This window comes from Eubalaena glacialis, chromosome 14 (genome assembly GCF_028564815.1).
Source record: "Eubalaena glacialis isolate mEubGla1 chromosome 14, mEubGla1.1.hap2.+ XY, whole genome shotgun sequence".
In the NCBI taxonomy this organism is placed as follows: Eukaryota; Metazoa; Chordata; class Mammalia; order Artiodactyla; family Balaenidae; genus Eubalaena; species Eubalaena glacialis.
Window position 1 is genome coordinate 26,175,763 of NC_083729.1, and position 26,582 is coordinate 26,202,344.

The 26,582-nt window shown below is 40.2% G+C and overlaps 1 protein-coding gene across 1 annotated transcript in view; it reads left to right on the plus strand.

The window, feature by feature from the left end:
• The first annotated feature begins 6,542 nt into the window (after positions 1 to 6,542).
• Positions 6,543 to 26,582, plus strand: part of YIPF4 (Yip1 domain family member 4) — a 35,295-nt gene continuing 15,255 nt past the window's right edge. The window contains exon 1 of the mRNA XM_061210784.1: positions 6,543 to 6,868. Coding sequence (XP_061066767.1) covers positions 6,790 to 6,868 — 79 coding nt within the window. The 5' untranslated portion in view covers positions 6,543 to 6,789. The remainder of the gene's footprint in view (positions 6,869 to 26,582) is intronic.

The following is a 26,582-nucleotide window of genomic DNA, read 5'->3' on the forward strand; positions in this document are numbered from 1 at the left end:
ATGAATCCTACTGCTGTTAGTTTATTATTCTATAGCTTAAAATGAAAACAAAGTGTTTTGAACGCTTAGTGTGCGTTAATTTTTGTCATTAACTGAGAGAGAAAGAGAAAGAAATGAAATGAGCTGGTTTGGTTAGTTAAAGTTTATTGCAAAGCAGCCAAAGTCATGCTTATCATCTGTACCTCGGGTCCCAGGAGACTTCTAGCAAATGCATACTCTTAGTCACCAGGGTCCTCGGCAAGGTTAGCACAGAGCAAATGGACCACCATTATCAGTCCACCCGACTGATGGTGCTCAGGGCATCCTCCTGGCTATGAAGAGCCACAGGATCCCACATGTACACACACATTCAGAGCTTGTGGTCACAAACTCCAGGAAGCCAGTTCACACTCGGCTCCCGGAATGGAGAAATCTCCCAGGACTTCTCTTGAGAATGACATTCTTGCATACATTTTCCCCGTCTTTGCACAATCTATCATGAACTTTTTATGTTACAAAACTTCTTATTTCAAAAAGAGCATTCCGACATTAACTTATCTGACATAGAGGGATACCTAAGTTTTACCCTAAATAAATTTCTACATTCTGGGTTTTCTATGGGAGTAACAACAGTGTTTCCCAACTTGTGAGGTGGGCGTCTCTGAAGTGAGATCAAGGGCTGTGCCATCAGCTGGATTTCTGAAATTTTAGTGAAACCTATATGTAAATGTGTGTTCACAGAGAAAAAACTGTAAAGATAGGCACCAACAATATAAATACTACTTATCTTTGGGGAGTAATTTCAAATTTTCTTCTTTTGTTTATCCATACATTCTGATTTTCTATAACGAACACCTATTACTTTTGTAATAACGAATGATGTAAAATAGGATAGAAAGGGGAAGTGTAGAAATGTGGTTGTAGTCTCCACCCAAATATATCAAGTCTTAATCCCTGGAACCTGTAAATGTTGTATCTTTATAGATGTGATTAAACTAAGGGTCTTGAGATGGGGAGATAATCCTGGATTATCTGGGTAAGCACTAAATGCAGTCAAAAGTGTCCACATAAAAGAGAGGCAGAAGGAGATTTGAAAGAGATAGAAAAGGAGAAGACAATGTGACCATGGAGGCAGAGATTGGAGTGGCTGTGAGTCAAGGAGTGGGGGCAGCCACCTGAAGCTAGAAGAGGCAAAGGATGGATTCTCCTCTTGAGCCTCCAGAGGGAGCATGGTCCTGCTTACAACTTGATTTCAGCCCAGTGATGCTGATTTTGGACATCTGGCCTCCAGAGTGTAAGAGAATAAATTTCTGTTGTTTTAAGCCATCCAGTGTATGGTATTTTGTTACAGCAGCCGCAGGAGACTAATGCTGTAGAATATCATGGTAAAAGGAGCAAAATTATATCCACATTCATTCATGCGCATCCTCCATGTGGCCCCATCACTTTCCTTTGCAAATGGATTTGCAGTCAGGTGTTTTCAATGCAGTTAGAATGGATAATGTACTAGAAATCTTGGCATCTTGAAGAAGTTCCAAGAGCTATGTTCCTTGCCTTTTGCTTTTCCTCCTAGTCTCTTCCCACCCTTTACTCTCCTGGGAGTGTGGCAAAGTGGAAATGCCTAGGGCTCTGGAGCCAAAAGACCTGAGTTCAAGTGTGGGTTTCAAGCGTGCGTTTCATCTTGTTTCTAAAACAAGTCACTTAAGATTCTTAGCAGCAAAATGGTGGCTTAAGCTTCTTAGCACTAAAACAATCCCCAGCTTGCTCCAGGATTGTTTGCACATCATCTGAGCTACTGTATCTGAAAGTACCATCTGAGTGCTATTCGGTGACTTTAAACATTTATAGATACTCATGCTTTTCACTCTCAATTTAATGGGGAGGGAGGGGAAAAGTCACAATACTTTTCTCCCTGAGGGCCTGTAACTCCTAACTCTAATAATTGTTCTAGAATTTTGCTAGTCTTCTGCCCAAAGAGTCAGTGGCAGGGGAAGCTATTGGGCCAATTCATTTTTGGCAACTTCCTAGTATGCCTTAATAAAGGAGGGTCAAACCTTCTTGAGTAACTAACTCCTTTAGGAAGTAGGGGTATATCATGTCTATTATTCTCAGCTTTATATATATATATATATATATATATATATATATAAAATACATTTTTTAAAATCTATAATTCCCCATCCTCACTCCTTACAACTGGCCTGTCTAATAATTCAGATACACTAATATAAGAGAGGCTTTAGTAAGAGAAACTAAATGTGGGAGGACAGATTGTTGATTTTCAAGGTGACTGAAATCCTGTCCTAAAATTAACATTTGAAATAGCTGGAGATATTTGTCAAGAAGAAAAAAAACTTTAAGGAGTTTCAATAGCTGTGTTCAGATGTCTGCAGGGGCGTGGCATAGGGAAGAAGGAGCAGGTTTCAGATGCTTATGACAAATAAATGTTATTTACGAGGAATCAGTATTTCATTCAAAATGCCAAAGACTCCCAAAGATAAAACGCACTGCTTTAGGGTAACTGGTCATGCTTTTTGCTCTCCTTGAATTTTAAAACACCCTTCCAATAATTGGGGAGTTTCCCAAATTATGAAACCCACATTCCCAAAGCAGAAGCCAAAAACCCTTTTTCACAGCATCCCTTGAAGTTAGTGCGTACTTACCCCCAGGGTTCTGCCAATTGGAAGCCAATATGAGACTGCACTTGGAGCCAACGTGGTGCCATTGTGAAAGCCATCCTGGTGAAATAGTGAAGAGATATCCAGCTTGTGGAAGCAGTAGCACAGTTGCTCCAGCTCTGGTGTCCTGCAGAGCCTGTGTCCAATGGCAGAGACAGTAGGGTTGCCAAGTGAGCCATCCAGCCCTGAAATCACCTGCTCTTGCTTGCAGAACCTCCCAATCCTGGTTCTCTGGACCCTCCTAAAGATTCTGTGAGTTACCTGACATCCTCGATAAAGTTCTTTTCTGCTTAAACCCACTGAAATGGGTTCTGTTGTACCTTTTCACATTGAGTATTGTCTTAGCAGCTAATTGGCATGAATTCTTTAGGAGGTTAGTATTTGCTTTATGTGGGAAGTTGAATTAGTTCTGATCTCTATCAAATTTAAGATTCTCTGAATAAGAGTGGTAAGGGGATGGCAAGTAGGAATCTGGGTAAGTAAATTTGATTAGTGTCCTATAAAAAATTTGTGATTACTTCTCCACCACAGGTGATTTAAAAATTTAAGCAAGAGTATACAGAAGACAGTTAGGCCAAGGCTTAACTAATATTCCACCATTAGTCATATAATAATTCCTTTAGGTAAAGCACAAACCAATCAGTCCATTTTTACAATGGAAATATTTTGGAATGAGTCTATGATGATTCTACTGCCTTTGTTTGATTTAGTGTGTGAATTTCACAGTTATAAACTCAGGTGTGAAAAGACGCAAACTTTATTTCTCTATAAATCAAGCTGCTGTCTGATACAACCTCCATTTAAGTTGATGGGAGAATTCTAATCTACTCATTTTGAGGTCAGTTTCTCCAGTTCAATGAGCCCTCAGTCTATCCAGATCTATAGTTTAGTCATATTCCAACTTAAAACTCCTGTTGACTTTTTTTTTTCCCTCTCTCCTTCCTGGGATGTAGTCTAAGTTCTGTCTCTAACAGAAAAAAGGGGGATCAGAATCCTCTCCTCACCTATGATGGAACTTGTCGCTGGTATACTCATCCTGAGTGTTACACTTCGCTCGGGTGGTGTGTAATTTTTGTTTCCCAATGTGGATCCCATCTGGTTGCCTGCTGCCAGGAGACTGCTAAGATATGGCTCCTTCCTCCTCTTGCTCCAAGTCAGCAGTTTACATCTCAGCCTTTGAATGCATGTTTTCCACCCCTGCCTTACACACTGGCTCTCTCTCTGCTTCTCCCATCTCCTCACAGAAGATTGGGAATTTCAGGCTTCCTGAATGCTACAGAAAAGCCTCCGGAAGCTAGGGAGTAGGGTCATCCCCCTCCCAACCACGGATGCTCTAGATATCTGGGTCAATGGACTCAGGACTACTGACTGAGAAAGGTCTTGAGAGAAAAAATGATCAGGGCTTGCTGGTTAGTATCTAAAGTAATTCATCCACCACATTTTATTGAGGATGGTCTTGGATTAAGCTATTTATGTTTGAAAAGTGAACATACCATTTCCTAGTTTTTAAAAAGCTGATTCTGCAAAAGCATTTTTGTATGTAATTAATGAGATAATTACCTCTTGGCTCAATGAAGAAAATACAGCAAGCGCTGAATGGGATATATTTCTATACCACTTGAAACTAATTAAACTGCTTTTATCTTTATAAAATACTTTTTAATTAAAAAAGTAATACATATTAATTTCAGAAAATTTGGAGAACATAGAAAAGCTTAATATAGAAAAGCACAGAAGCCACCCATGATAATAATCACTTGTGACATTTTGAGATGTTATCCTTTCAGTTATATTTTTTATATTTCTGTATCTATATAATATTGGGAGCATATGCAAATTGAGATCATGAGCGGATCAAAGTGAAAGTGAAAAAACAGATTTTTTTCACTTCATAAAGAATTTTGAGATTTTTTCACCCATATCATGAAATACCTCTAGAAGGTGATTCTCAGTGTATCATTTCATTAAATGGCTATCCCAACATTTATTTACTCATTCTCATGGACATTTAAATTGTATCCAGTTTTGGACTTCCCTGGTGGCGCAGTGGTTAAGAATCCGCCTGCCAATGCAGGGTACACGGGTTCGAGCCCTGGTCCAGGAAGATCCCACATGCTGCAGAGCAACTAAGCCCGTGCGCCACAACTACTGAGCCTGCACTCTAGAGCCCGCGAGCCACAACTACTGAAGCCCACGCGCCTAGAGCCCGTGCTCTGCAACAAGAGAAGCCACCGCAATGAGAAGACTGCACACAGCAACAAAGAGTAGCCCCCACTCGCCGCAACTAGAGAAAGCCCGCGCGCAGCAACAAAGACCCAACGCAGCCAAAAATAAAAAAATTTATGGAAAAAAAAAAAAATACCAGTCTCTGCTTCCCAAACCAAAACATCCACTACTGTGGATAGTTTAAGCAATTATTGTAACAAGGATATCTGATATGTCACTCCTTTGCTCTAATTCCTTTAATGGTTCCCCCAACACTTCCATAAAAATATTTTTTAATCCTTCGAATAGCATGCAAGATTGTTCATGATTTCTTCTTTACCTATTCATGCAGTCTCATCTGTAGCCATTCTCTCCCACGTAAACTAAGGTCCAAGTAAACTAAATGACTTCCAGCTTCCCAAGTCCATTAAATGATCTTTGGAATGTTATGACCCAGGCTGCCAGCCCCCCACACCTCTTTGGCTGAAAATTTTTACTCATCTTTTAAGTACCAAGTTAATTGTTACCTCCTGTGAGAATTTTTTCAATATTCCCTTTTACACATTAATGGCCATGCCTTCCCATTGCTCTACCGCTGATCTATCATTTATTTCCCCAAGGCTGTCCTCATAATATACCCTCAAACTCTCCCTCTCTCTCTCTCCAAATTGGAAGTCACATTAATGTAGCTTGGATATTAAAATTAAGTATACCTACTTAAAGACTTTAAAAATTAGATGGATTTGTAAGTTTATCAGCAGACAGGACCTTGTAGTGAAAACAGCATTGGGGACTTCCCTGGTGACGCAGTGGTTAAGAATCCTCCTGCCAATGCAGGGGACACGGGTTCAAGCCCTGGTCCAGGAAGATCCCACATGCCGTGGAGAAACGAAGCCCGTGAGCCACAACTACTGAGCCCATGTGCCGCAACTACTGAGCCCGCGTGCCTAGAGCCCGTGCTCCGCAACAAGAGAAGCCACCGCAATGAGAAGTCCCCGCACCACAACGAAGAGCAGTCCCGGCTCCCCGCAACTAGAGAAAGCCCGCACTCAGCAACGACGACCAAACACAGCCAAAAATAAATAAATAAATAAATTTATAAAAAGAAAGAAAGAAAGAAAGAAAAGAGCACTGGACTAGAATTCAGAAGATTTAGGTACTTCTGTTCCTTCTTTACCTTTTCTGGCCTCAATTACCTCCCTCATAAAGGAATGTGGCTAGACTACAGCCCTAGTCTTTGGGTGGCAATTTACAGTTTATCTTCTTTTTTATTAGTATCCAATCCAGCCCCCTTCATTTCACAGGTGAGGAAACTGAGTCTCAGAGACGATATATAATTTAAGTCAAGATACTATACAATTAATTAATGACTAAGTTAAACGGAATCTTGGGATCTTGGACCGGTGCGGGCCAATGCTGACCTCTAAAAACATTCCCGGTTCTAAAATTCTTTAACCCGCCCAGTTAACAAAAGCACAGGAAATAAAGAAAAGCCAGAAGAGAATAGACTTAACGGAAACGAAAAATAGTGGGAAGCCCGAGCTTTCCACGAATTACAAGTGAACTTCCTGTCCTGGGTAAACTTCCGGAATCAACAACAGGGAGAGCCAATCAGAACCTTTCTCCGGGAGCCAATGGGAGAGCACATTACAAAGAGCCAATCGCAGCGACGCTGTCACTGTTATGGTCCTGTCAGGGCGCCGGCGTCGTGGTTTCTGGGCGGCCGCCACCGAGAGGACTTTGGTGGGGGACCCTCAGGGGCAGCCCCGCGGCCAGCTGCGCTCGTCTCCGGCCTCGTTCCCAGCCTACATATCTCGGCTCGCGGGTCGCGCCGTCGGGCGCGCGTGCGGGTCGGCGCCGCGGCCGCCTCGGGGCCTGAGCCCAGCCACAGCCTCCTCCTCCGCCGCGGGCTCGGAGGGGCCGCGAGATGCAGCCGCCGGGCCCTCCCCCGGCGTATTCCCCCACTAACGGGGACTTCACCTTTGTCTCCTCAGCAGACGCGGAAGGTGAGACTGAGTCCCGGGAGGGTCCGTCGCCCTGGGGGACGCCGGGCGGACGCGGCAGTGTCTTTCTGGGGCCGAGGCGGTTGTGGCCCGGTGGGGACGGGCAGGAAGCTGACCCATGGGGGACTCGAGCCCTCTGCTCCCGCCGGGCCTTCCGAGAGGTCCGAGTGGCCGAGGGTGGGGTGTGGGGAACTTTCCAAGTGACTCGGTCAGCTTCTGGCTTTCGCTACACCGTCTGGTGGCAGGTTTTTCTGGCGGACTTACCCACCTCGAGGGCACCCACGGGACCCCAAGATTTTATTTCTAAAGTGACTTGGCGTTGCTCAGAAAGGAATGGTTAGATTGGCCGGGCTAGGTGTCAAAGAATGAGAACGAGCAACGAGAGCTTGTTGCTTTGTTAGTTATCAGCACATAACTTTTTGCTGAGATTAAATTAGGCGCTGCAAATACTAACTTCCCTCGAGGAGTTTGTGGTTTTTATGGAACCTGGTATCTTGCCAACGTTCCAGTTTTCCTCCTATTTTATGGTGTTTGACCTCAATATTCAGAGAAGTAGACCCAGATATATTTGGGAACACCCAGCTGGATTACAAGAAGTTTCAGTTGCTTTCCAGATTTCCTTATGTACTGTTTTGAGGAAGCATTTGTGCTGGAGAGATTTTTCTACAGCACGGGAGAATTTGTTTTCCTCCTTTTTTTCTGTACTTTACCAGACTCTTTGTAACTAAAATCTTTCTCTGCTACTTTTGTTAGACTTTGTATACCAGTAATTTTCCAATGACCAGACTTAACTGCTGGATATGGAAAAATAAGTTGTACTTAACTATAGAAATTTCATTCTAGAGAAGGACCTAGTGTGTTTCCTGAGAAATCGAGTTTTGTAATGCATCAGTTAATATAGCTTGCTTTCCCTTTTTCTGTTTTGCTTTCCTCGTTTTGGTTTTTGAATGGCGTCGTTTAAAAAAAAATAGTACTGTAGTTTTGATTATATTAAAATGCAAAATACAATTTTTATCATAGAGAACATAGCTGATACATTTAAATGTAATATGGAAATTTGGTGAAATATAGCAACCCAAAATATTTCAATTTGTTTCATCTACATTTGTTAGCCTAGTGCTTGGGGAGAATAACCAACCATAGTTTTCCAGACTTTAAGAAAAAATTGTCTATATACACAAAAAATTGAGTATCACAACCTGATGTTTGTTCAGACTTATATATCTATGTTTATAGTTCTAATATCCCCGCTTCCTCCAGGAATTACCTTTCTTAAATATGCCTAAGAAATCTGACAATAATATAACAAGCTAATCCATTGACTCCATATACTAAACCAAGAAACCTGGAATAAGTAAAATCCATAAGATTTATTCAAACTTCTCCGTATAGCCGCCAAGAATGTATAGACTCCCTGTATATCCAGGGATATACAGACAAGGATAGATATTTGTATAATAATACCCTCAAGTTTATAACATTATGCAGGTTAAATTTACAGAGTATTTTAAGCAAACGGCTTGTTTGGTCTTTCTAAGAATCCTGCTGAGTTTTATTATTCCTGTGTTTTATAGTGAACCTGAGGTTTAGAGAAGTTTAGTGACTTCCACATGAAGGATCTGGAATTAAGAGCTAGTGTTCTGTCTCCTAAGATTTCTTTATACTAAACCATGATGCGTCTTACATGTATTTTTGTAAACTGAATAGTGTATCTGAAGTATAGAGTCCTGGATTTGCATCCTGTCTTTACCAATTACTATCTATGTGATGTTGGGCAAGTTACTTAATCTCTCTTAACCTCAGTTTTCGTATACATAAAATGAGAATAATAATACCCAAGTGCTCAAACATTTTGCAAATGCAAAGCGCTTAGTACACCTGGAAGAGTTAAGTGCTCAGTATTTGTTAGCAGTGTTGCTACTGCTTTGGGTTTCAGTATTAATTGGTGCCACGGTTATTTTTTACTGTTCTCTAACATAAACATTTGACTCTGCAACACCAAGTTGCTTCTCTGGTTCCTAAGCGTGTCATGTAAATTCTTGCTTTTCCCCTCTTACGGTGTTTATCTAACCATGGATGTTTTCAGCTTGTAGAGGTTTTATTGTATACCTTGCTTCTAGATTCTGTCCAAGTCTCTTTCTCAGTGATACTTATCGTTACTAATTTGTGCATGTCCTTTGTTCTAAAATGTGCTTTGGTGTTTGTCTCCATACCTATGTGTATCCAGGTCTCATGCGTAGAATGCTTTTCTCCTTCTTACCCCAAGATGAAACTTAAGGCTGAATTCAGATACTCCTTTCTTGCTGAAACTTTGCTTAACTGTTCCTCAGAAACAGAAATGTCCCTAATCTTTTCTATATCCCAGCACTTAGCACAGAACCCAGAATATTAACATCACAAAGTAATTGTTTGTTGAAGGAATAAATGATTTCTGCTTTCTTTTATCTCCTATGACATTGATACTTGGGACTATAAAACCTAGCACATTTTGGATGGTATAACTAAAAAATTACTGGTTTAGAGCCAGAAGGCTTCAGTTAAAGTTCTAACTCTTACAGAAGCTATGTGATATTGACCAAATTACATAGCTTCTATAAACTCACATTTTCATCCATAAAATGAAAATCACACTCATAAGAATATTGTGAAAATTACTTAAGGTAATGTGTATAAAAGCAAGGTCCATAAGTACAAGTTAAAAGAACGTAGACTATGTGTGAATAAGCTAGTAAATGAATAAATAAATGAATAATGAAATCCAGACTTAACATTCAGTTCTGTGGTGTAAAACTACATCCAAAAGCAGTAATGAAATGCATGTGTATAAATGCAAGAATGTACCACCGCAATGAGAAGCCCGCGCACCGCAACGAAGAGTAGTCCCTACTCGCCACAACTAGAAAAAGCCCGCGCATGGCAATGAAGACCAAACGCAGCCAAAAAAAAAAAAAAGAATGTAATGATACCGTTAAGTATAATATAGAAGTCTTTAAGGCAGTCCTTTGACTTTATTTTGTATCACACAAATAAGTAACTCTTTGCCTGCTTTATTTCCACAGACCAGCAGCATTGGCATTACTGGGCTCTAGTAATGCAGAATCTGCCTTAATCATAATTTACATTTTGACAAGATCATCCTTAAGTGATTCATAAACACATTAAAGCTTGAGATGCACTGATTTAGAATATTATGAAAGATCAACAAAAAGAGGAGGAAATTTTTTATAGCTAAAAGATCAGGGACAGTTTAATATTGGTCATATTTTGCCAAATTTTGGAAGATAGGTAATGTTTTGTATATGTAGGATGGAGGGAGTATGTCCATATGCAAGGGACTGTATGTGAGGAAGTCCCTAACCAAGAAATGGCTTAATAAGAATGGGATTTTAAAACATTCATCATACATAATAAATGCTATAAAAAGGAGGTTCAGGAACTTCCCTGGTGGCGCAGTGGTTAAGAATCTGCCTGCCAGTGCAGGGGACATGGGTTTGAGCCCTGGTCCGGGAAGATCCCACATGCTGTGGAGCAACTAAGCCCGTGTGCCACAACTACTGAGCCTGTGCTCTAGAGCCCATGAGCCACAACTGCTGAGCCCACGTGCCACAACTACTGAAGCCCACGCACCTAGAGCCCATGCTCCGCAACAAGAGAAGCCACCGCAGTGAGAGGCCCGTGCACCACAACGAAGAGTAGCCCCCGCTTGCCACAACTAGAGAAAGCCCGCACACAGCAACGAAGACCCAACGCAGCCAAAAATAAATAAATTAATTAATTAATTTAAAAAAAAAAGAGGTTCAAAGATGGAAGTGGTTAACTGCAGGAAGGGATCAAGGAAGTCTTCAGAGACAGATGAGGTACATTTTGAAGGAAAAGGAGGAGTTCTTCAGGTTGAAAAGAGGGAAGAGCATTCACTTAAAAATTATGCAAATGCAATAATTGGTCGAGGCAGTCCCTTTATTTTATACTTCTCAATCTTCACAGACCTAAAACAATGCTGATTTAGACCATGAGCCCCTTGGGGTTAGAAGCTGTGTTTTACTGTCTACCAGTATCATACCCACTGCCTAGCACAGAGCCTGGTATATAGCAGCAACTTAATAAATGTTCGATGACTACATGATACTTTTTTTTTTTTTTTAAACATCTTTATTGAAGTATAATTGCTTTACAATGGTGTGTTAGCTTCTGCTTTATAACAAAGTGAATCAGTTATACATATACATATGTTCCCATATCTCTTCCCTCTTGCATCTCCCTCCCTCCCACCCTCCCTATCCCACCCCTCTAGGTGGTCACAAAGCACCGAGCTGATCTCCCTGTGCTATGCGGCTGCTTCCCACTAGCTATCTATTTTACATTTGGTAGTGTATATATGTCCATGACACTCTCTCACCCTGTCACATCTCACCCCTCCCCCTCCCCATATCCTCAAGTCCATTCTCTAGTAGGTCTGTGTCTTTATTCCCATCTTGCCACTAGGTTCTTCATGACCTTTTTTTTTTTTCCTTAGATTCCATATATATGTGTTAGCATACTGTATTTCTTTTTCTCTTTCTGACTTACTTCACTCTGTATGGCAGACTCTAACTCCATCCACCTCATTACAAACACCTCCATTTCATTTCTTTTTATGGCTGAGTAATATTCCATTGTATATATGTGCCACATCTTCTTTATCCATTCATCCGATGATGGACACCTAGGTTGCTTCCATGTCCTGGCTATCGTAAACAGAGCTGCAATGAATATTTTGGTACATGACTCTTTCTGAATTATGGTTTTCTCAGGGTATATGCCCAGTAGTGGGATTGCTGGGTCGTATGGTAGTTCTATTTGTAGTTTTTTAAGGAACCTCCATACTGTTCTCCATAGTGGCTTTAGCAATTTGCATTCCCACCAACAGTGCAAGAGTGTTCCCTTTTCTCCACACCCTCTCCAGCATTTATTGTTTCTAGATTTTTTGATGATGGCCATTCTGACCGGTGTGAGATGATACCTCATTGTAGTTTTGATTTGCATTTCTCTAATGATTAATGATGTTGAGCATTCTTTCATGTGTCTGTTGGCACTCTGTATATCTTCTTTGGAGAAATGTCTATTTGGGTCCTCTGCCCATTTTTGGATTGGGTTGTTTGTTTTTTTGTTATTGAGCTGCATGAGCTGCTTGTAAATCTTGGAGATTAATCCTTTGTCAGTTGCTTCATTTGCAAATATTTTCTCCCATTCTGAGGGTTGTCTTTTGGTCTTGTTTATGGTTTCGTTTGCTGTGCAAAAGCTTTTAAGTTTCATTAGGTCCCATTTGTTTATTTGTGTTTTTATTTCCGTTTCTCTAGGAGGTGGGTCAAAAAGGATCTTGCTGTGATTTATGTCATAGAGTGTTCTGCCTATGTTTTCCTCTAAGAGTTTGATAGTGTCTGGCCTTACACTTAGGTCTTTAGTCCATTTTGAGTTTATTTTTGTGTATGGTGTCAGGAAGTGTTCTAATTTCATGCTTTTACATGTACCTGTCCAATTTTCCCAGCACCACTTATTGAAGAGGCTGTCTTTTCTCCACTGTATATACTTGCCTCCTTTATCAAAGATAAGGTGACCATATGTGCGTGGGCTTATCTCTGGGCTTTCTATCCTGTTCCATTGATCTATATTTCTGTTTTTGTGCCAGTACCAAACTGTCTTAATTACTGTAGCTTTGTAATATAGTCTGAAGTCAGGGAGCCTGATTCCTCCAGCTCCATTTTTCATTCTCAAGATTGCTTTGGCTATTTGGGGTCTTTTGTGTTTCCATACAAATTGTGAAATTTTTTGTTCTAGTTCTGTGAAAAATGCCAGTGGTAGTTTGATAGGGATTGCATTGAATCTGTAGATTGCTTTGGGTAGCAGAGTCATTTTCACAATGTTGATTCTTCCAATCCAAGAACATGGTATATCTCTCCATCTATTTGTATCATCTTTAATTTCTTTCATCAGTGTCCTGTAATTTTCTGCATACAGGTCTTTTGTCTCCCTAGGTAGGTTTATTCCTAGATATTTTATTCTTTTTGTTGCAATGGTAAACGGGAGTGTTTTCTTAATTTCACTTTCAGATTTTCATCATTAGTATACAGGAATGCAAGAGATTTCTGTGCATTAATTTTGTATCCTGCTACTTTACCAAATTCATTGATTAGCTCTAGTAGTTTTCTGGTAGCATCTTTTGGATTCTCTATGTATAGTATCATGTCATCTGCAAACAGTGACAGCTTTACTTCTTCTTTTCCGATTTGGATTCCTTTTATTTCTTTTTCTTCTCTGATTGCTGTGGCTAACACTTCCAAAACTATGTTGAATAATAGTGGTGAGAGTGGGCAACCTTGTCTTGTTCCTGATCTTAGTGGAAATGGTTTCAGTTTTTCACCATTAAGGACAATGTTGGCTGTGGCTTTGTCATATACGGCCTTTATTATGTTGAGGAAATTTCCCTCTATGCCTACTTTCTGCAGGACTTTTATCATAAATGGGTGTTGAATTTTGTCGAAAGCTTTCTCTGCATCTATTGAGATGATCATATGGTTTTTCTCCTTCAATTTGTTAATATGATGTATCACGTTGATTGATTTGCATATATTGAAGAATCCTTGCATTCCTGGAATAAACCCCACTTGATCATGGTGTATAATCCTTTTAATGTGCTGTTGGATTCTGTTTGCTAGTATTTTGTTGAGGATTTTTGCATCTATGTTCATCAGTGATATTGGCCTGTAGTTTTCTTTCTTTGTGACATCTTTGTCTGGTTTTGGTATCAGGGTGATGGTGGCCTCGTAGAATGAGTTGGGGAGTGTTCCTCCCTCTGCAATATTTTGGAAGAGTTTGAGAAGGATAGGTGTTAGCTCTTCTCTAAATGTTTGACAGAATTCGCCTGTGAAGCCATCTGGTCCTGGGCTTTTGTGTGTTGGCATATTTTTAATCACAGTTTCAATTTCAGTGCTTGTGATTGGTCTGTTCATATTTTCTATTTCTTCCTGGTTCAGTCTTGGCAGGTTGTGCATTTCTAAGAATCTGTCCATTTCTTCCAGGTTGTCCATTTTATTGGCATAGAGTTGCTTGTAGTAATCTCTCATGATCGTTTGTATTTCTGCAGTGTCAGTGGTTACTTCTCCTTTTTCATTTCTAATTCTATTAATTTGAGTCTTCTCCCTTTTTCTCTTGATGAGTCTGGCTAATGGTTTATCAATTTTGTTTATCTTCTCAAAGCACCAGCTTTTAGTTTCATTGATTTTTGCTATTGTTTCCTTCATTTCTTTTTCATTTATTTCTGATCTGATCTTTATGATTTCTTTCCTTCTGCTAGCTTTGGGGTTTTTTTGTTCTTCTTTCTCTAATTGCTTAAGGTGCAAGGTTAGGTTGTTTATTCGAGATGTTTCCTGTTTCTTGATGTAGGCTTGTATTGCTATAAACTTCCCTCTTAGAACTGCTTTTGCTGCATCCCATAGGTTTTGGATCGTCGTGTCTCCATTGTCATTTGTTTCTAGGTATTTTTTGATTTCCCCTTTGATTTCTTCAGTGATCACTTCGTTATTAAGTAGTGTATTGTGTAGCCTCCATGTGTTTGTATTTTTTACAGATGTTTTCCTGTAATTGATATCTAGTCTCATAGCGTTGTGGTCGGAAAAGATACTTGATACGATTTCAATTTTTTTAAATTTACCAAGGCTTGATTTGTGACCCAAGATATGATCTATCGTGGAGAATGTTCCATGAGCACTTGAGAAAAATGTGTATTCTGTTGTTTTTGGGTGGAATGTCCTATAAATATCAATTAAGTCCATCTTGTTTAATGTATCATTGAAAGCTTGTGTTTCCTTATTTATTTTCATTTTGGATGATCTGTCCATTGGTGAAAGTGGGGTGTTAAAGTCCCCTACTATGATTGTGTTACTGTCGATTTCCCCTTTTATGGCTGTTAGTATTTGCCTTATGTATTGAGGTGCTCCTATGTTGGGTGCATAAATATTTACAATTGTTATACCTTCCTCTTGGATCGATCCTTTGATCATTATATAGTGTCCTCCTTTGTCTCTTGTAATAGTCTTTATTTTAAAGTCTGTTTTGTCTGATATGAGAATTGCTACTCCAGCTTTCTTTTGATTTCCATTTGCATGGAATATCTTTTTCCATCCCCTCACTTTCAGTCTGTATGTGTCTCTAGGTCTGAAGTGGGTCTCTTGTAGACAGCATATATATGGGTCTTGTTTTTGTATCCATTCAGCCCGTCTGTGTCTTTTGGTGGGAGCATTTAATCCATTTACATTTAAGGTAATTATCGATATGTATGTTCCTATTCCCATTTTCTTAAATGTTTTGGGTTTGTTATTGTAGGTGTTTTCCTTCTCTTGTGTTTCTTGCCTAGAGAAGTTCCTTTAGCATTTGTTGTAAAGCTGGTTTGGTGGTGCTGAACTCTCTCAGCTTTTGCTTGTCTGTAAAGGTTTTAATTTCTCCATCAAATCTGAATGAGATCCTTGCTGGGTAGAGTAATCTTGGTTGTAGGTTTTTCTCCTTCATCACTTTAAGTATATCCTGCCACTCCCTTCTGGCTTGCAGCGTTTCTGCTGAAAGATCAGCTGTTAACCTTATGGGGATGCCCTTGTGTGTTATTTGTTGTTTTTCCCTTGCTGCTTTTAATATGTTTTCTTTATATTTAATTTTTGATAGTTTGATTAATATGTGTCTTGGCATGTTTCTCCTTGGATTTATCCTGTATGGGACTCTCTGTGCTTCCAGGACTTGATTAACTATTTCCTTTCCCATATTAGGGAAGTTTTCAACTATAATCTCTTCAAATATTTTCTCAGTCCCTTTCTTTTTCTCTCCTTCTTCTGGGACTCCTATAATTCGAATGTTGGTGCGTTTAATGTTGTCCCAGAGGTCTCTGGGACTGTCCTCAGTTCTTTTCATTCTTTTTTCTTTATTCTGCTCTGCAGTAATTATTTCCACTATTTTATATTCCAGGTCACTTATCCGTTCTTCTGCCTCAGTTATTCTGCTATTGATCCCCTCTAGAGTATTTTTAATTTCATTTATTGTGTTGTTCATCGTTGCTTGGTTCCTCTTTAGTTCTTCTACATCCTTGTTAAATGTTTTTGCATTTTGTCTATTCTATTTCCAAGATTTTGGATCATCTTTACTATCATTATTCTGAATTCTTTTTCAGGTAGACTGCCTATTTCTTCTTCATTTGTTAGGTCTGGTGTGTTTTTACCTTGCTCCTTCGTCTGCCGTGTGTTTTTCTGTCTTCTCATTTTGCTTATCTTACTGTGTTTGGGGTCTCCTTTTCACAGGCTACAGGTTCGTAGTTCCCGTTGTTTTTGGTATCTGTCCCCAGTGGCTAATGTTGGTTCAGTGGGTTGTGTAGGTTTCCTGGTGGAGGGAACTAGTGCCTGTGTTCTGGTGGATGAGGCTGGATCTTGTCTTTCTGGTGGCCTCGTCCACGTCTGGTGGTGTGTTTTGGGGTGTCTGTGGCCTTATTATGATTTTAGGCAGCCTCTCTGTTAATGGATGGGGCTGTGTTCCTGTCTTGCTAGTTGTTTGGCATAGGGTGTCCAGCACTGTAGCTTGCTGGTCGTTGAGTGAAGCTGGGTCTTGATGTTGAGATGGAGATCTCTGAGAGATTTTCGCCGTTTGGTATTACGTGGAGCTGGGAGGTCTCTTGTGGACCAGTGTCCTGAAGTTGGCTCTCCCACCTCAGAGGCACAGCCCTGATGCCTGGCTGGTGCACCAAGAGCCTTTCATCCACACGGCTCAGAATAAAAGGGAGAAAAAATGGAAAGAAAGAAAGAAAGAGGATAAAATAAAATAAAATAAAGCAATTATAATAAAAAATAAGAAAAAAAATTATTAAGAATAAATTTATTAAGAAAAAAAATTTTTTTTAATTTTTAAAGATAGATTTATTAATTTTTATACTAAAAATAAGAAAAAAATTAAGAAAAAATTTATTAGGAAAAGTTTTTTAATTTTTTAAAATAAAAAATATGAAAAAACTTATTAAAAATTTTTTTTTAATTTTTTTAAAAATAGAAAATAAGGCAAAAATTATTAAGAAAACATTTATTAGGGAAAAAAAATATTTTTAAGCAAAAAAAAAAAAAAAAAAGGACGGACCTAACCCTAGGACTAACTGTGAGAGCAAAGCTATACAGACAAAATCTCACCCAGAAGCATACACATATACACTCACAAAAAAAGGAAAAGGGGAAAAGTTAATATATCCTGCTCCCAAAGTCCACCTCGTAAATTTGGGATGATTCGTTGTCTATTCAGGTATTCAACAGATGCAGGCACATCAAGTTGTTTGTGGAGCTTTAATCTGCTGCTTCTGAGGCTGCTGGGAGAGATTTCCCTTTCTCTTCTTTGTTCGTACAGCTCCCGGGGTTCAGCTTTGGATTTGGACCCGCCTCTGCATGTAGGTCGCCTGAGGACGTCTGTTCCCCGCCCAGACAGAACGGGGTTAAAGGAGCAGCTGATTCGGGGGCTCTGGCTCAGTCAGGCCGGGGGGAGGGAGCGGTACGGTGGAGGCGGGGCGAGCCTGCGGCGGCAGAAGCCAGCGTGACGTTGCAGCAGCCTGAGGCGCGCCGTGCGCTCTCCCGCTCTCCCGGGGAAGTTGTCCCCAGATTACAGGAGCCTGGCCGTGGCAGGCTGCACAGGCTCCCGGGAGGGGCGGTGTGGAGAATGACCTGTGCTCGCCCACAGGCTTTTTGGTGGTGGCAGCAGCAGCCTTAGCGTCCCATGCCCGTCTCTGGGGTCCGCGCCGATAGCCGCGGCTCGCGCCCGTCTCTGGAGTTCGTTTAAGTGGCGCTCTGAATCCCCTCTCCTTGCACGCTGAGAAACAAAGAGGCAAGAAAAAGTCTCTTGCCTCTTCGGCAGCTGCAGTCTTTTTCTTGGGCACCCTCCCGGCTAGTTGTGGTGCGCTAGCCCCTTCAGGCTGTGTTCACGCAGCCAACCCCAGTCCTCTCCCTGGGATCCGACCGAAGCCCGCGCCTCAGCTCCCAGCCCCCGCCCGCCCCGGCGGCGGGTGAGCAGACAAGCCTCTCGGGCTGGTGAGTGCTGCTCGGCGCCGAGCCTCTGTGCGGGAATCTCTCCGTTTTTCCCTCTGCGTCCCTGTTGCTGTGGGATCCGCGCTGATAGCCGCGGCTCGCGCCCGTCTCTGGAGCTCGTTTAGGCGGCGCTCTGAATCCCCTCTCCTTGCGCGCCGCGAAACAAAGAGGCAAGAAAAAGTCTCTTGCCTCTTCGGCAGCTGCAGTCTTTTTCCCAGACTCCCTCCCGGCTAGCACCGAAGCCCGAGCCCCAGCTCCCAGCCCCCGCCCGCCCCGGCGGCTGAGCAGACAAGCCTCTCGGGCTGGTGAGTGCTGGTAGGCACCGCTCCTCTGTGCGGGAATCTCTCCGCTTTGCCCTCCGCACCAATGTGGCTGCGCTCTCCTCCGTGGCTCTGAAGCTTCCCCCCTCTGCTACCCGCAGTCTCTGCCCACGAAGGGGCTTCCTAGTGTGTGGAAACCTTTCCTCCTTCACAGCTCCCTCCCACTGGTGCAGGTCCCGTCCCTATTCTTATGTCTGTTATTTCTTTTTTCTTTTGCCCTACCCAAGTACGTGGGGATTTTCTTGCCTTTTGGGAGGTCTGACGTCTTCTGCCAGCGTTCAGTGGGTGTTCTGTAGGAGCAGTTCCACGTGTAGATGTATTTCTAATGTATCTGTGGGGAGGAAGGTGATCTCCGCGTCTTACTCTTCCGCCATCTTGCCTGCCTTCTCTGATACTTTTTGATTAAGATAAAGGTGTTGTGCTGCTAGAACTGAAGCCAACACTAATTCAACAGAAGTCCAACAAGTAGTTGGAAAGGACGTGAACAGAGACAACTAACCAAGAAGGATGATCTAAGCCACCCAATAGCCATTTTCCCGTCCTCATATTTTTCTCCCTCTAAATACCATTTTATCTATATCAAAACATTCATCTTTTCTCCAAATCTTAAAGGAAACCTTTCTTCCTTTCCGAGGATAAGCCTCTACTAGTGCTTTTATTCGCATATCTTCTTGCCTCTTTTGGAACCTTTCTTTGTTTTTCTCTCTAGCATTTTTTATTTCTCCTCTGTTTCTTCCATCACTATCATCACTCACAGGTCCCCTCCTAATTGACAGAATTTTTAATTAAATCTACTACTTCCCTTTTTCCTTACTTTCACAGCTAAACTATCTCTGTTATTTCCTATTTCCTCAGCATCCAGCAATCCCTACCATTCTTTTGGAACTTGACTTGCTTCCTATCATCTACAGAAGTACCTTCAGCAGTGTTTCCCAAAGGGGAAAGGTTCCATGACAAAAATTTGGTAAATAATGTGTTAAGCTAAGTTAAACCAGTTTCCTTAATGCAGAATTCCCAGAGCATTTAAAACGCCAATATTAGTTCTGAAACTCGAAATGGAGGTTGTAGTATGCAGGGTTTTCCAAACTTAGTGAATATCAAAAGCTTTTTGTGGAGGGCATCTCATAGGATCCAGATTCCACAGAACATGCATAAAGAAACACTTGCCTATAAAGACAAGTTTTAAAAAATTGGGGGTTTTTTGCCTGATATTTATTCTCTTAACACTTTGTCCCCAACCTATCTTCCACAACTTTTGAACTCTGTGCCTTTTATAAGCCTTGGGCTTCCATGCCTTTGTCTCTGCCCTTTCTTTTCCTTGGAATAATTTCTTTCTTTTTTTTAAAATTTTATTTCTTTTTTATTGAAGAATAGTTGATTTATAATGTTGTGCTAGTCTCTGCTCTACAGCCAAGTGACTCAGTTATATACGTGTAGACATTCTTTTTTTTAATATTCTTTTCCATTATGGTTTATTACAGGTTATTGAATAGAGTTGCCTGTGCTTGTAGGATATTGTTGTTTATCCATTCTATATATAATAGTTTACATCTGCTAATCCCAAACTCCCAGTCCTTTTCTCCCTCACCCTCTCCCCCTTGGCAACCACAATCTGTTCTCTGTGTCTGTGAGTCTGTTTCTGTTTTGTAGATAGGTTCATTTGTGCCATATTTTATTTTTTTTATTTTTTATTTTTTTGGCTGTGTTGGGTCTTCGTTTCTATGTGAGGGCTTTCTCTAGTTGTGGCAAGTGGGGGCCACTCTTCATTGCAGTGCGCGGGCCTCTCACTATCGCGGCCTCTCTTGTTGCGGGGCACAGGCTCCAGACGCGCAGGCTCAGCAATTGTGGCTCACGGGCCCAGTTGCTCCGAGGCACGTGGGATCTTCCCAGACCAGGGCTTGAACCCACGTCCCCTGCATTGGCAGGCAGACTCTCAACCACTGCGCCACCAGGGAAGCCCCAGTGCCATATTTTAGATTCTACATATAAGTGATATCGTATGGTATTTGTTTTTCTCTTTCTGACTTACTTCACTTAGTAGGATAAACTCTAGTTGCATCCATGTTGCTGCAAATGGCATGATTTCATTCTTTTTTATGGCTGAGTAGTATTCCATTGTATATATGTACCTCATCTTCTTTATCCATTCATCTGTCCATGGACATTTAGGTTGTTTCCATGTTTTGACTGTTGTGAATAGTGCTGCTATGAACATAGGGGTGCATGTATCTTTTTTTTTTTTTAAGATTTTTTAGTGTGGACTATTTTTAAAGTCTTTATTGAATTTGTTACAATATTGCTTAGGTTTTATGTTTTGTTTTTTTGGCCCCGAGGCATGTGGGATCTTAGCTCCCTGACCAGGGATCGAACCTGCACCCTCTGCATTGCAAGGCGAAGTCTTAACCACTGGACTGCCGGGGAAGTCCCAGCATGTATCTTTTTGAATTATAGTTTTGTGCAGATATATACCCAGGAGTGGGATTGCTGGATCATATGGTAATTCTATTTTTAGTTTTCTGAGGAACCTCCACACTGTTTTCCATAGTGGCTGCACCAACTTACATACCCACCAACAGTGTAGGAGGGTTCCCTTTTCTCCACACTCTCTCCAGCATGTGTTATTTGTAGACTTTTTAATGATGGCCATTCTGACTGGTGTGAGGTGGTACCTCATTGTAGTTTTGATTTGCATTTCTCTAATAATTAGTGATGTTGAGCATCTTTTCATGTGCCTACTGGCCATCTGTATGTATTCTTTGGAAAAGTGTCTATTAAGGTCTTCTGCCCATTTTTCAATTGGGTTGTTTGTTTTTTTGACAGTGAGCCTCATGAGCTGTTTGTATATTTTGGAGATTAAAGCCTTGTCAGTCGCATCATTTGCAGATATTTTCTCCCATCTTTGGAATGATTTCTTATTCCTTCTCTGCTCATCCACTTATCTCTCATGGCCAGATTCCAGTTCTACTTCCACATAGTCTTCCTGACCACCTCTTTGATAGCTTAGGTCTCTTTACTCCTATGGCACCTGTGATCTGTTAGCAATAGGCATTGTCATTTACCTACAGAAGAGTGTGTTTTACAGTACTAATAGGGTTTTGTATCATATTCAGCACTCCAAAGAGAAACCCTGTACCCATTTTCAGTCACTCTCTATTCCCTCCCTGCCTTCCAGTCCCTGGCAACCACTAATCTACTTTCTGTCTCTATCGATTTGCTTATTTTGGGTATTTCATGTAAATGGGGTAATACAATATGTGACCTTTTGTGTCTGGTTTCTTTCACTCAGCATAATGCTTTCAAGGTTCATTCATGTTACAGCATGAAGCAGTAACTCATTCCTTTTCTGGCTGAATAAAATTCCATTGCTTGGATATACTGTCAATTGGATTTTGAACTCCTTGAAGTATCTCACTTCTTTATATCACTCTCAGGGCATTATAGAAATAAGTAATCCTTAAATATTTATTGGTGGATTAATTAACCAATGTTGAAAGTGAGAAAGGTGCTAAAGTGAAAATGACTTATTGTTTGTGATATAGTTCCTTTTGCCAAAGGCCAGAAACTTGTCTCTAGTCTCTCTCTCACTTTCTCATATTCAGTTGGTCATCAAATTATTTCAGAATAGCTCCAGAATAGCTATATAATTAATCTGTTCTTCCCTCTCTACTGACATTGCTTTAGTTCAAGTTCTTTCCATTTCTCATCTATACTTTTTGCTGACCATACTCCCTCCTCAAATCTCTCCCCACTTAAATCAGTCCTCCACAGTGCAGCTAAGATTATGTTTACACAATGCAAATCTGATTTTATATATTTACTTTATTAAAAACCTCTAATATCTCTTCTTGGTATAAGCTCTGTGAAGCTGTTTGCCCTTCTATTAATTAATTCATCCAACCAGCACACATTTGTTGGTTGCCTACTATGGGCCAGGCACTGTTATAGGTACTGGAGATACGTGTTCAGAAGAAAACTACAACAAACACACTTAGTTCCTCCCATCAGCGAACTTACAGACATTATCCAAATAGTCATACAAATATATTATTATAAACAGTGATAAATGTTATGAAGGAAAAGTCCAGGGCACTATGAAAGGAACCTAATCTAGTCAGGGAGATCATGGAAAATTTCCTTAAATAGGTATATCTAGGGGACTTCCCTGGTGGTGCAGTGGTTGAGAGTCCGCCTGCCAATGCACGGGGCACGGGTTCGAGCCCTGGTCCAGGAAGATCCCACATGCCGCAGAGCAGCTAAGCCCATGCACCACAACTACTGAGCCCTCATGCCACAACTACTGAAGCCTGCTTGCCTAGAGCCCATGCTCAGCAACAAAAGAAGCCACCGCAGTGAGAAGCCCTTGCACCACAAGGAAGAGTAGCCCCCGCTCGCCGCAACTAGAGAAAGCCTGCACGCAGCAATGAAGACCCAGCGCAGCCAAAAATAATAAATAAAATAAATAAATTTATATATTAAAAAAAAAAGTATATCTAGGAACTGAAGAATGGATGGCATTTAATTATCTGAAGTTAGGGGAGACAGCCTGGTACAAAGTCCCTAAGGTACAAGGGATCCTGGTTCATTCAAAGAACTGAGAGGCTTAATATGGCTAGAGCATAGGGACACGGTGGGTAGGGAGGCAGAAAATTGTTCTGGAGAAGTAGATAGGGCATGTAGAGATTGTTAGATTTGAGCTGAAAAAGTAGTGGGAGGCCACTGAAGGATTTTAAACGGGAGAGTGAAAGATTTGCATTTAAAAAATATTCTTCTGGCTATAGGTGAGAATGGATTGGAAAGAGAATGACTAGGGAGAGGAGTTAGTAGACCATTATAGTCATACAGACAGGAGATGTTAGTTTGCACTAGCATGGTGCAGGTGGTAGAAATGGAGAAAAGTGGGCAGGTTCAAAAGATATTTAGAGATAAAAGTGATAGAATTTAGTGGTGATTGAATGGTGTGGGGAGCATGTGAATGAAGGAAACTGTCAAGGATAATTAAACTTCTGGTTTACAGTGCTGGATGGGATTAGTGGTACTATTCACTGAAATAAGAAACTGGAGGAAGACCTTAAATATCAAGAATTCAGTTTTGGAATATTGAGTTTTAGATGCTTTTGAAATAACTACAGTGTTAAGCTGACACTTGACTGTATAATTCTACAGAAGAGGATTGGGCTCAGTATATTGCTTTCTGAGCTCAGCCTTCCTCAGTGTTTTTACCTCTTTTTATGGTCTGAATGTTTGTGTCCCCCAAAATGCATATGTTGAAATCCTAATGCCCAGTGGGGAAGTGGAGCCTTTGGGAGGTACTTAGGTCATGAGGATGGGGCCCTCATAAATGGGATTAGTGCTCTTATAAAAAAGATTTCACAGATCTCCCTACCCGTTTCTGCCATGTGAGGGCACAAGGAGAAGTCAGCTAGCCAGAAGAGAGCCCTTACCTGACCATGCTGACACTCTGACTTCAGACTTCCAACCTCCAGAACTGTGAGAAACAAATTTCTATTGTTTATAAGCCACCCAGTCTATGGTATTTTGTTACATAGCAGCCTAAACAGACTAAGACACTCCTATATAAAAATGATAGTATATACAACTCATAATACATTATTGTGATCAGTAATTTGTAGACATAATAATGCAATAATTTTTGTATTAATAGACTTTTTTGAGTAAACAATAATTTTCTGTTACTCTGTTAAGGTGTCCATTTAGCCTACTTTGTGTGACATTCCCCCTCCCCAGGAAAGATGTCACTTCTAATATAATTTAGTAGTGTTGATAGAGGAATCTTTAGTTTTTCCTCTTTAAAAGTTTCCTACTTGATTTATAAAAAATTATATCCAGATAGATATTATCACAAGTATGTTCTATACAATGTGCTCAAGAAGTACAATATATGATATATAATGGGTGCAAGAATAGCTTTTCTTCCCTGTTTGAAAATTGAAAATGACTTTTTAGTCAACCTTTCTTGGGAAGAAAACAAAGTAGTTAAGCAAGATTTATCTTTTAAAAAATTAATCTATTTCTTTTCATACATTTTAAACTTGTAAGGCATTACACAAATCTATAAATGTGGTAAAATTGCATAGAACTATACACACATACACACAAATAAGTGCACTTAAAACTGGTAAAATCTGAATGAGGTCTATCAGCTGTATCAATGTCAGTGTCCTGGTTTTGATAGTACATACGATGGTATGGTACCATTGGGGGAAACAGGGTGAAGGGTGCATATAACCTCTCTGCAACTTCCTGTGAATCTATAATTATTTCAAAATAAAAGTTAAAAGACTCATAAGGCAAATAAAAGAAATTTCTGTTAGATAACTGGTTTATGCCAAAATGGGATTTGATTTTTCTAAAGGTAGGCTCAGGAGATGTAATTGATTTTAATTAATATTATGTGCAATATGAAAATTAACTGGCAATATTGAATAGTAAAGCTACTGAAATCGTAAACCAAAATGATATGAATAAAAATATAACCTAGGGGCTTCCCTGGTGGCGCAGTGGTTAAGAATCTGCCTGCCAATGCCTGGGACACAGGTTCGAGCCCTGATCTGGGAAGATCCCACATGCCGCGGAGCAACTAAGCCCGTGAGCCACAACTACTGAGCCCGTGTGCCTAGAGCCTGTGCTCTGCAACAAGAGAAGCCACCACAGTGAGAAGCCTGTGCGCCGCAACTAGAGAAAGGGCTTCCGCGTGCAGCAATGAAGACCCAACACAGCCAAAAATAAATAAAAAATTTAAAAGTATATATATATATATATATATATATATATATATTATAACTTAGGACACAATTTTATACAAGGCTTTAAAATTTTTTCTCATGGAGTAACATAATCAACTCCAGTATAGGTCTAGCAATTATAAAATCATATACTTGCGTTGGTTTCTTGAGCTCTTTCATTGGCCTATATACACGTTAAAATGTTTTTATAACTAAAATGGAACAGTGGAATTTGTCCCTTTAGTATGAAACATGTGCTTGTTTTATTTTGCTGCACAAATAGTCAATTCTGGTTTAGATTTAAGCACACATGGATTTCATTTCATTTTCATTCAAATAAAATGGAATTATTTTTGTCCTTGCTCTTGGTTGCTTGTTAAGTAAGAAAACGCTTATTCATGTATATAAGAAGTTGGCAAGTACCAACAAAATGTTCATGTTCATTGCAGATTACTCTTCTTTCATAGAAATCTAGAACTTCTGTAGGGGCAGATGAGTAAATCTCACCGTGAGTATACTATCATACTACACTGACTGAATTCTTCAAAGTGAAGTTCTCAGGCTGAGGAGAAGATTCAGAGAAAAGATCCCTCACCCAGTAATACACTTGAGTTGAAAGGGAGGGAAAATTACTTTTAAGTTTTGTTCTGCAGTTTTTCCAGGTGGCTTTTAATAAAACTTGAAACTTACTGATATTCTTTCCTCACTCTGAACCCAAACAGTAGTGGAAACATTTTTAAGATTTCTTTCAAAGATTATTTCCTCTTAAAACCACTTATATTTATTATTATCTTTATGTTGTTTTTTACTTAGAAAATGACAAGAATATTATAGTGTAGTAAGAAAGGATTAATTTCAGATTAGTGTTTTATAATTCTGGACACCTGTCCTAGAGTTGACAATCAAGCTAGCTGGTTCTTACTGTGGTTTAATGTAAGACAGCTGTGCTCCTGGAGTGATTTTTTTTTTTTTTTTTTTTTTTTTGAATATTTCTCATTGTCTTCCGACATTATTTTTTACGTGTTAACTTGATCACGTGTTAGGCTAACTACTGAGTTTTTTTACTTTTCTGTTGCTTTTTTTTTTAACTCACATGCAATTGTGTCTTGGGGGAACTGGGTGATTTGTCAGACTGCTGTTTCTAGCATTCTCCTACATATGTCCATGATATTTTCCTTCTTTGCATAGAATGGAAAACAGTGCAAAATTATAAGCTAAAGGTGTCTTTTTGAGGTTCTGCATCCCTGCTATGAAAATCTGCTAAACACATACAATTCTTTCTCACAGCACTCCTTAGCACTATAATTTATATATCCTTTTTTGGTTTAGATTAAGGACTTTAAGTTCAGTCTTTTCTAGAGGCCAGGAAACAGTTGTTAAGGGCCTTTCCTGCCTTATAATTCCAAAACCTTTAATGTCACTGCTATACTAATGACTTCCTGATCTAAGTTTTCCTCTTGTTAAATCAAGAAAGGCACTCTTTGTACCTATTGGAAGTAGAATTTTAGTTAAGTTTTTCAACTCTTTCATTTTCAACTTAGAGTAAGACAAAGAAGCAGAAAGTAATTTTGAGAGAATATTT